This window comes from Volvox carteri (genome assembly GCF_000143455.1).
Source record: "Volvox carteri f. nagariensis unplaced genomic scaffold VOLCAscaffold_99, whole genome shotgun sequence".
In the NCBI taxonomy this organism is placed as follows: domain Eukaryota; kingdom Viridiplantae; phylum Chlorophyta; class Chlorophyceae; order Chlamydomonadales; family Volvocaceae; genus Volvox; species Volvox carteri.
Genome location: NW_003307642.1, coordinates 79,449 through 88,915, shown reverse-complemented (window position 1 = coordinate 88,915; position 9,467 = coordinate 79,449). Strand labels below are relative to the sequence as shown.

At 55.1% G+C, this 9,467-nt stretch overlaps 2 protein-coding genes across 2 annotated transcripts in view; both read left to right on the top strand.

Annotated features, from left to right (window-relative positions):
- VOLCADRAFT_99917 (uncharacterized protein) overlaps positions 1–2,506 on the top strand; it is a gene marked incomplete at both ends in the record, with an annotated part of 7,547 nt that extends 5,041 nt beyond the window's left edge. Inside the window, 4 exons of the mRNA XM_002958592.1 lie at positions 364–549; positions 1,059–1,604; positions 1,857–2,167; positions 2,437–2,506. Of these exons, the coding sequence (XP_002958638.1) occupies positions 364–549; positions 1,059–1,604; positions 1,857–2,167; positions 2,437–2,506 (1,113 nt within the window). The remainder of the gene's footprint in view (positions 1–363; positions 550–1,058; positions 1,605–1,856; positions 2,168–2,436) is intronic.
- Positions 2,507–3,325: 819 nt separating this feature from the next.
- Positions 3,326–9,467, top strand: part of VOLCADRAFT_108223 (uncharacterized protein) — a gene marked incomplete at its 3' end in the record, with an annotated part of 11,632 nt that continues 5,490 nt past the window's right edge. The window contains exons 1-8 of the mRNA XM_002958591.1: positions 3,326–3,803; positions 4,847–4,899; positions 5,855–5,876; positions 6,198–6,211; positions 8,188–8,264; positions 8,353–8,387; positions 8,589–8,655; positions 8,748–8,865. Coding sequence (XP_002958637.1) covers positions 3,763–3,803; positions 4,847–4,899; positions 5,855–5,876; positions 6,198–6,211; positions 8,188–8,264; positions 8,353–8,387; positions 8,589–8,655; positions 8,748–8,865 — 427 coding nt within the window. The 5' untranslated portion in view covers positions 3,326–3,762. The remainder of the gene's footprint in view (positions 3,804–4,846; positions 4,900–5,854; positions 5,877–6,197; positions 6,212–8,187; positions 8,265–8,352; positions 8,388–8,588; positions 8,656–8,747; positions 8,866–9,467) is intronic.

Genomic DNA, 9,467 nt, shown 5'->3' with positions numbered 1-9,467 from the left:
GGGGGGGGGGGAAACAGGGGGCCAAGTAAACTCGGATGGAAGATTTGTGTATGTGTGTCATGGGGCAAGGGAGATTTGGTTTGGGTGGGGGGATCGGCATCGTACGCATTCACATACACATTTTTATTACACGTCATCAAGTTTTGATGTGCATGACTTCATTCCTGTGGCACGGTAGTATTTATGAAGCAGACGGGATATTTACTAGGCGTAAAATGATCACTTCCTTCTCCCATTTCCATAACTATCGGCGACATGCGTTTGCTGAGGTTTGAATTTTTAGGATTTATTTGGATACAAAACAATTGGGTGTGAGCAAGCTTAAAGGTCCTGCTTCCTTTCTCATTGCTTGCTTCTGTACAGGGTTCGTTCACCAAAGCCTGCTCTCTACTGTCGCCACCTCCACCGCCTCTACCTCCGCCGCCGCCGCCTCCTTCCCCTAACCCGCCAAGCCCTAACCCCCCCAGCCCCATGCCGCCCAGCCCTCTGCCACCAAGCCCCAAGCCGCCCAGCCCCTTGCCTCCCAGCCCGCCGCCGCCATGCACTAAGGTACGACAACGAGATTTTTCAACCGCCGCCGCTTGGGGTGTGTCTCAACCCCCCTTTCCTTCCGTTCACAGTTTGCATGATAGTAGATCTTTGCATTGTTGGTTACATGGTTGGCGGTCTGGTTCTATGGACTCAAATGTCAGTTAGACTCTGTCACTGCCGCCGTCAGCCGCCGTCGCCTCTTTTCCCCCTGGCCTTCAAGCTATGGCATCGAAGCTATGGCATCACCACCACCCTATCCTCAATACACTCATGCTCACTAACATCAAGCTGATTGAGCGACCAACCACCACAACCACAACAGTCACACCACGTACTCCCATCTCCTACCCACCATGCCCCACAGGCCCTACTAACCGTCAGACCTCTCTCCCCAAACCCGTCTCCAAAACCCCCCATACCACAAAACACCCCTCCCCCCCCCCGGTAACCCAGCACCCAGCAATACACAAAACACATAATTTCCCCCTCCCCCCCCAACATCCCCCCAATTCGAACTCTTCCCACAGTTTTGCTTTCAGTGGACGCGCGTGGATGGACCCGTGGGTCCAACCCAGTGCGCACAGCTGATCAAGGCGGCTAACACCGTACTTGCTGACGTGTCACTCGGTGCTCCGCCTGCCGTACCGCTGAGGTGCGAGCGCGCCAACGCCAGCATCGCAGTTGCGTGCGCCGCTCTTCAGACTAACGCTGACGTGGCGCTGTGGGCGCGTGCTCTGGACAACTCCGGGCTGTCAAACATCGCCGGGCTGGTCAACATCAGCAGCATCCGAGTCCCGGAAGGCGGCGCTTTGGTGTGTAAACAATCGCAGCTGGAGTACTTCGTGACTTCGGACCGTTTGGAGGCGATCTGCGAGTCGGGTTTCACCAACGCTCCGTGCCCCTTCATTCCCCAAGACTTGTTCCCGTACTGCCAGTGCGAGCCTCGTGCACTCGGCAAGACGCCGTACACGGTGACGTACTCGCGCAAGTACTACTCCTTCTCGTCCACGTGGTACTGCTTCAAGATCACGGCGAACCAGTCCTCATGCAGCGCTAACCGCTGTTGTGACATGGTACGACATGAAGTTGTACGGTTTTCAGTTGTTGGTTAGTGGCAACGATCTACCCGTTACATCGACCTTCGGTATAGGGGGACCAAGGGGGGGGGGAAACCCCTCCCTGCGTGGAGCAGTGTCTTCGAACTCTGTGTCGTACTGTGTCGTTCGTACACGAATGCCTCAGTGGCATGTTTAGTGTCCTCCCATTGACCAATTTAATTATTTTTCTTGATGATTTTTTGGAAAACACGCGACGTGCCTAAACAGGATCTTGGCAAGATTGAATGGCTCACCGGGCCCAACAATGCTGGCTGCTGGACCTCGGTCACGGGCTGGTTCTTGTCCTCTGACAAGCCGGGCACTCGTCGGGAGCCGGCGTGGTCTCGCTTCGTTGACAAGAGGGCTGTCCCAGGGCGGAACACCACAATGGGCGTATTGAAGACCACCAATTTGAACATCAACTTGCGCACCATCCGACCCAACTTGGAGATGTGCATCGGGCTCCGTCGCGGTACACGTTGCTCCAATTTGCAAACGTTCTGCTACTTGGGCACTTGCAAGTACGCGGTGTACGACAAGTAAGTACGATGCTGGATTCACGGTGGTTTACGATTGTTTTTATTTAAATTTATTTTTATTTTTATTTTTATTTAGGGTTGTCAGTTTGCCTCGGGCTGCGGTGCTATTTCAGCAGACACGACGCGTGCGTGTTCTCGCCAGCGTTTTTGTTTAAACAATACCCTGTCACCCCTGTCACGAAAACACCGTGTGTGCACCCAGTGGCTGTTTCCCCACCCCCCCGTCCCCCCGCCCCCTCACACATACACATACACACGCACGCACGCAGGTCGGCGGGATGCTGTGCCAGGGACTACGCTTCCGGAGATCTGTACGGCGGCTACAAACGGCTGCTATAGATAGACAGGTATCCCGTAGTTGTGACGGTTGATTGGCTGTAGCAGCAGCATGTGCACATACATGGAGCTACTGCCAGTGAATGCTGAGTGGTGCCTGGTTCGCGTGCGACTCAAAACGTTCGAGGCGGAGGTTTGATTTCTCTCTTTCTCACTTGACAGCCTTGTTCATTTCTGTGAGCGCCATCCGAATGTCGTACATACGTTGTAAACATAGCGCGGCGCTTAGAGGTGATTTTGACCTGACCCTCTTGCCGTGCCGGGATATGACCTTTCAAACTTTCAAATTACTCATGCGCAGACTTCGGAACCGCGGGATATGATTTGTGTCGTAGGTTTTTTTGGTGCCGCGTGCAGGCGTGTCTCCGAGCGTGAAAATGTAGGCGGGGTGGGGAGGTTGAGGGGCGGTGCTGCTTTGGGGGGTTGTTTTGTATTATTGCGTGGGGCGCGCGCGTGTGTGTATGTGTGCGTGTATGTGTATACGTGTGTGTATATGTGTGTATGTGTGTGCGCGACGTAGTGCGTGAAGGTGTGTCGTCATCATTCGCATGTTCGCTGCTTCTGCCACACGGCGGTGGCTTCGTCCACCCCCCCCCCGGCTCTTACCCTCACTCACCTTAACATGTTTGTGTGTATGTATGTATGTGTGTGAGCTTGCACCGTTTCGCTGTAAATGATGTCCGGAGGGGCTGCCCCCGTGTCTGTGTGTCTGTATGTATTTACATGCGAGTGTGTGTACACGTGTGTATTTTGTACCCGTGCGATGCTAGAAAGCATTTGATACCACCTCCGTACGTTGCCGTACATGGTCGTATGTGATAGCTTTGGAGACATTCGACAATGTGTACGGGACCGATGTGCGTACGAATGAACGTACGACCCGAACAGGATAGATGTGTGTCCTGGGGTGGCCGGTTTTCCGACTTGTACTTTTGAAAGCACACGCAGGTTGGGGCTGTACGGTACTGGTACGACCGTAGCATGCAGGTTGTCGCTGTACGGCGTTGGTATGCCGTAAGATGGGGATTGTTGCCGTACGGCTGAGATAAGGTACGACGATAATTATTTCTGGGCGGGCTGAGTAAAATCGGGTGGAACACGCTGGAGTGGTATGTGGAGGTAGGATGCCGTACGGCCTGGCGCTAAGGCGCCTATTTGTGTGCGCGTGTGTGTGTGTGTGCTGAGCAGTAGTAGCGGCAGTTGTTTGTTGGATGTAGCCGGAGCTTTAATAGTTGCGGCCAAAAAGTTGTGTGTACGACATGCCTGATGGGGCATGCGAGTTGCATATGTCCGACATCCGGTGAGTGCCGTACATGTCTCTGCAGCGTCTGCTGTCTGAATCTGGTGCTGCTGCTGCTGCTGCTGCTGCTGGTACGACATGTGCGCTGGAGGCCTTTTTTCCCCCTCCTCGCTCGTGCGCTTGACACTGCTAACGATGATGGCATGAATGCTTTGGTGGTGAAAACGGTATCGTGATGTTGCATTGTGTATGGACGATGATGATGATGATGGCGATGGCCATGATGATGATGATGATGATGATGATTCTTGATGATTATTGGGGTATGCCCGAAACGCAAATTGTAGGCCAAGGATGGGAACCATCGGTGCGTGTACGGCAGGTGATGTGCAACACTTTGCGTGTCATGTGTGCGACACACGTTTGTCGTACTTGAGGATGGTATGCGCGGCGACAACGTAGTAATGTTCGCCGCATCTCGCGTCCCGAGGTGCTCCCCCCTCCTTCGCATCGCAGTCCGGTACGACATGCAGGATTCACAATCGCGTGTCACATGCGTGTGTGTATTGTCGTGCTGCTCCTCCCGGTCTGCCGCCACCTACCCCTCTCGAGACCATCGTCCGGGCCGCTGGGAGCGTGTGTTAATATTCTGAGAGCCCGCGTTGAAAGAATCTTCTCTCTTTCTTGCAAGTTCCTCAGTTCTCAGGCAACGCGGCGTCGTACATACTGGGTGAGGTGTACGGCCATACCCCCGGGCGTACACGCGTGTCGGACAGGTAATGACGTGTACGGCCCATCATGCTCCGGGGTTTTCAGGGGGGGGGGGTGAAGGGAGAGTAAGTTTCACTACCCGGCCGATGGATGGTGGATGGCAAACACAGACGTGTAAGGAAACACATACACGTGCCGTACGGGCAGGGTACAGCAGTGATGAGTGGAGCTGGCCTGGAAAGGCGTGCCCGCGTTTGAAATGTGCCTCGTGTGTGTGTACATCTGTATGTATGTACATCTGCATGTGAGTGTGCATCCCTGACTATGCCGAGTGTATGCCGGTGTGGTGTTCCTGGACATTTAAGTACGGTGCGCTGGCTCACGCCGTACAGCGTCGTCAATATTCGTACACTCAAGCTTGAGGTGTGGGTTGTGGGTATGGGTTGTGGGTATTATGGGTGCACGGTCGAACAGTGGTCTTCGGGTCGTTGTCAGTTGCATGTCAGTTGCATCGTAACTCCCTTTGCTTGCTGCCCGTCCTACGCGCGCCATGCTTCCTTTTGCTTGTTTCGCATTAAACCGCTCTCACACAACTTTTCGTCGCCGACAAGAGTGCGAATTTTGTTCATCCTCATTTTACCTTCCTGTTCTAGATCAGATGGTTGGAAGTCCCATGACTTCTTTTGTAAGACGTTATTTTTTGCTCCATCATCCAACGTCTCATAATAACAATTATCCGGTATTATAGCAGAGGTCCGCGATTTGACAACGGAGTGTCCTTCGCGCTAACAACCACAATATGTTTAGCGCTCCCTCAACCTCGCTAATCTCGTTGTGCTGCCGAAGCTAACAGAGCTACAGAATGTGCTGTGTTGAGAGCGACAAAGGGGAGCGGGGATCAGCTGCCAAGGAGGACCCGTACGCCGCAAAAGAACGCAGCCAAGCCGCCCACAGGCAGCGCGCTCTGCAGGCGCCCCCCACGCCGCCCACGACCCGACCGCGCGGCCACACCCAAAACCCCGACGACGCGACACACACACGGGCCGGGGCACAAACCGGGGGGCTCGCGACCGGTCAACAGACACATGGAAAAAAGACAGACAGACAGACAGACAGACAGAGAGAGACACATCCTCCCTAAGCCACTGCAAGGAAAGAACCAGTCCTCTACAGAACAGAGGCGCCGCCTAACCATCCAATACCGAAACAACGAACAACGACTCGAACCCCCCTCACAGCAGCTCACACAACCCCGCCCCCGCGCTTGTAGGATATGGACGGAGCTCCTGCGAGTGCTGAAAACTGTCGATGGATTTTGTCGTACAAGCCCTTGAGTGGCGGCTGGCTGCCATGGATGTCTTCGCCCCCCCCCCCCCCACACACACACCCCACACACACAGGCAGATTAGGGGTTGTGCAGCTGTCAGTTATGGCCGTCTGATTCATAAATAGTTTTCGTTTTTTTATCTTTTCGGTGGATGAGCGCGGATGGATGACGTTGTTCTCTCTCTGAGGTTCTCAACACCGCCTTTTCTCTCCTCGAGGGAAAGGGGGGGGAAAGAGGGGAAAACAAGCGCTTCTGGCAGTGCTTTACCTTGTCCAGACACAGACAGACAGACAGGCCGACCGACCCACAAGCAGGTACAGAGGATCGCTAGGTCCCCTCCCGCGCATGGACGCAGCTATACCCGCTGCAAGCCGCCTCCCCCTCCTTCCCCTCCTTTTCCTCCCTCTCCTCCGAAGGCACAGAAGCCCGTGTGCGTATGTATCTCTGTATGTATGTATGTATTCAGTGAATCCTAAAACCTATCCGTCATGCAAGTCCTCTTTTCCTACACTATCGCGCGCACCCAGAAATCCCAACCAACCAACTAATCAATTAATCAACCAACAAAAACCCTTATTAACCGCCCGGGCTATGTGCAAGAGCATACATACAGACAGACAAACAGACGGACGAAAGCAGGCGGACAGAGACAACGAGACAAAGCGGCCCCCACCCCCCCCTGTCTACACGGCGGACGGTGGTAGAGCCCCAAAGTGTAAGGAAGCCCCGAAGGAATTGACGGAAAAGGATTGCGGTGCTGTCCAGCCGGCCGGCCACCAGCACCAGCTCTATGCAGGTAAAGCCCATCGCGGCATCTGACCGGACCCTTCCTCCTTCTCTCCCCCCCTCTCCCCCTCTCCCCCTCTTTCGCTCTCCCCCTCTCCCCCTCTCCTCCTCACGGTGTGTCATCGGTACAGCTCCTGGAGGTTTTGCGTCCACACCATCAACCACCACATCAACCACCACACCAACCACCACACCAACCACCACACCATAGGTTACGCAACTTCCGAGGTGTATCAAATGCAAACGTACACATATAAATACCTACAGACGTACACACGCACCACCACCACCATCTTGGTGGATTCGTAGTCCATCCGGGCCCCTCGGTCGGTTAGAACACTCGTTCCACTACTTACCATCACCATCACCACCACCACCACCATCAACAAACACAGACAAGACATTTCATGGATGGCAATAAGTGCAGCCCCCAATGTACTCTTTTCCCCCCCCCCAAGTGGTGTTGGCCCATTTCGATACAGTAACAACCACACACACACTCGCTCGTTACGATAAAGTTGCGCATTACGCCCCCACCTCCACCACCCCCTTACACCACCTGGCTCAGCTCATTCAAACACACATATATACACACACACACACACGCGCGCGCGCGCACGCTCACGCCTTTCAAACCCCCGCCAACTTGCACCACCCACGGCGGGACCGGAAGACAGACAGACAGACGAACGCACACGTGCCGGTACACATCGGCTCTGGGGGATTCTGGGTGAGGTGGCTAGGGTGTGCTTGTGTATGTATGTGTGTAAGGAGGGGGGTAAACACACAACAACAACAACAACAACACCCGGGGCAGAGCTTCAAGGAGAGACTGAACAGCAACAATAGCAACACCAACACCAACAGCAGCAGCAACAACAATAGCAGTACTTGTGATGGGGGCCGTTTTGAAGACCAGAGCCACACACACACACACACACACAAGACATGTCGTAAGGGTTACACACACACATACATACATACATTTACATACACACAGCTTTGCGCGCGCTCCACACATGGTTTTACGTAACGGTAGCGCTGTGTTGTCGCTCTGCCTTCTCAATGACACAATTGATGACAGACATACGGACAGACGAGAGGGTGATGAGGCATCTGAGAGGGGCTACTTAGGGTCCAAAGCCTATATGACCTCCTCTCTACGGCGTTCTTCTTCGTAGATTCGGTGGCGAGACAGTAATAACCCGCCATCAAGGGATGCAGTGGGAGGGGGGCTGAGGGGGACAGAGAGAGAGAGAGAGAGAGGAGACACAATGCAAGATGGGGGTTTGTTGGGGGGGCTTGTGGGGGAAAGTGTTGGCGCATGTGAAAAAGGAGGCGGAAAAAGGAGGTTCCCCAGGTCGTGATGGGGTGGGGTGGTGGTGATGAGGGGGAAATAGGGGGGAAGGGAAGATGGTGGCCGGGGGGTGGGGGTGGGGGTCGGCGGCGGTAAGCCCCCTCACGTCCCCTCCTTTCCTTCACCCCCTTTCCTTTCCCTCGGGGTGGTGGTGGTGGTGGGTCTCCATTTGGGTTTTTTTCCCACTTCTTCACCCCTCCTTCCCTCCCGCCCGCCACCCGCCACCCGCCTCTCCATCTTCATCTTCTCTGTCCCCCCCCCAGCTCATCACCCCCCCCGGGTGCCCCTCGCGGGGAGCAAGGGTCCCCCCGCTGAATCGATAACTGGATTGAGCCAACAGGTTCGCAACTACCTGCACATACATACATACACACACACCAGCACACACACAAACCTGACAGCTCCCCCCTCCGCCCCGCTGCCTGCAGACAAGTACCGCTCGCGTCTGTTCGTCGGTTTATCGGTCTGTCCGATGTCCGCTTGGATTGCCCGCGTCCGGGCTGTCTGCCTGCCTGGTTCCCGCCCGTCGCTCTTGCCAAATGTCTGCCTGCCTGTCTGTCTATATGTCTGTCTATATGTCTGTCTGGCAACATACCTACCGCCTACTGTCTAGTCGGTCGGTCTGTCGGTCCCGCCACCAACGGCCGTTGGCTATGTTCTATAGAGCGCCGTCCCGTACTTCCTACACTGCCGTACCGTTGGCCCTGCCTCTTCCAACTTCGTCACTGCAGGTGCGTTGCCTGTCCGTATATCCGTACAATGTACGTCCGTACAAACCCGCCCGCCCACCCATGGCCCCTTCTTCCGCTGCCTCGTGCTTCAGCTCATGATTCAAATCCTAATCCATGTCCACAAAATTCCGATCCGAAACCTGGATTCGGATCCGCATCCGGATCTGGATCCAGATCTCAAATATCGGTTCCAAGCTCGGGTCCATGTCGGTCCGTCCTCTCCAGTTCGCCTCCTTCGTCTTCATCATCATCATCATCATCATCATCATCATCGTGAGTGAGGTAGTGCTAAACCACTGGTGGGGTATGTGGACGCCCCGCCTCCTCCCGCTCTCCCGCACCCTTGCAAGCTCAGGAGTAGTCACTGTCATCGTCGCTGCTTTCACTTCGCCGTTTCTTCGACTTCGAACCCCCTCCCCCGCCCCCTCCCTTCCCTCCCCCTCCTCCCTTCCCTCCCCCGCCCCCTCCCTTCCCCCCTCCTCCCTTCGTCCCGCCTCCTTTCTCCCGCCTTTCTCCCCCCCCTCCCCCCCCTCCTCCACCCGAACTCAAGTAGGGTTTCAAAACCGACGAGTTGTTCACTGCACCACACAGAGCAAGTCCAGGGCAGTAGCAGTAGCAGTATCAGCGGTTTTGAAGTCCAGCAGCCGCAGCAGCGGTTTGCATCGGTAGCAGTGGTAGTGAGAGTCCAGATCATCATCATCAACATCATCATCATCACCATCAGCAGTAGCAGTAACATGTTTGGAGTCCAGCCGCAGGAGCAGCAGCAGCAGCAGCAGCAGCACCGGAAAGGTGGTGCGAGGTTTGCGTTG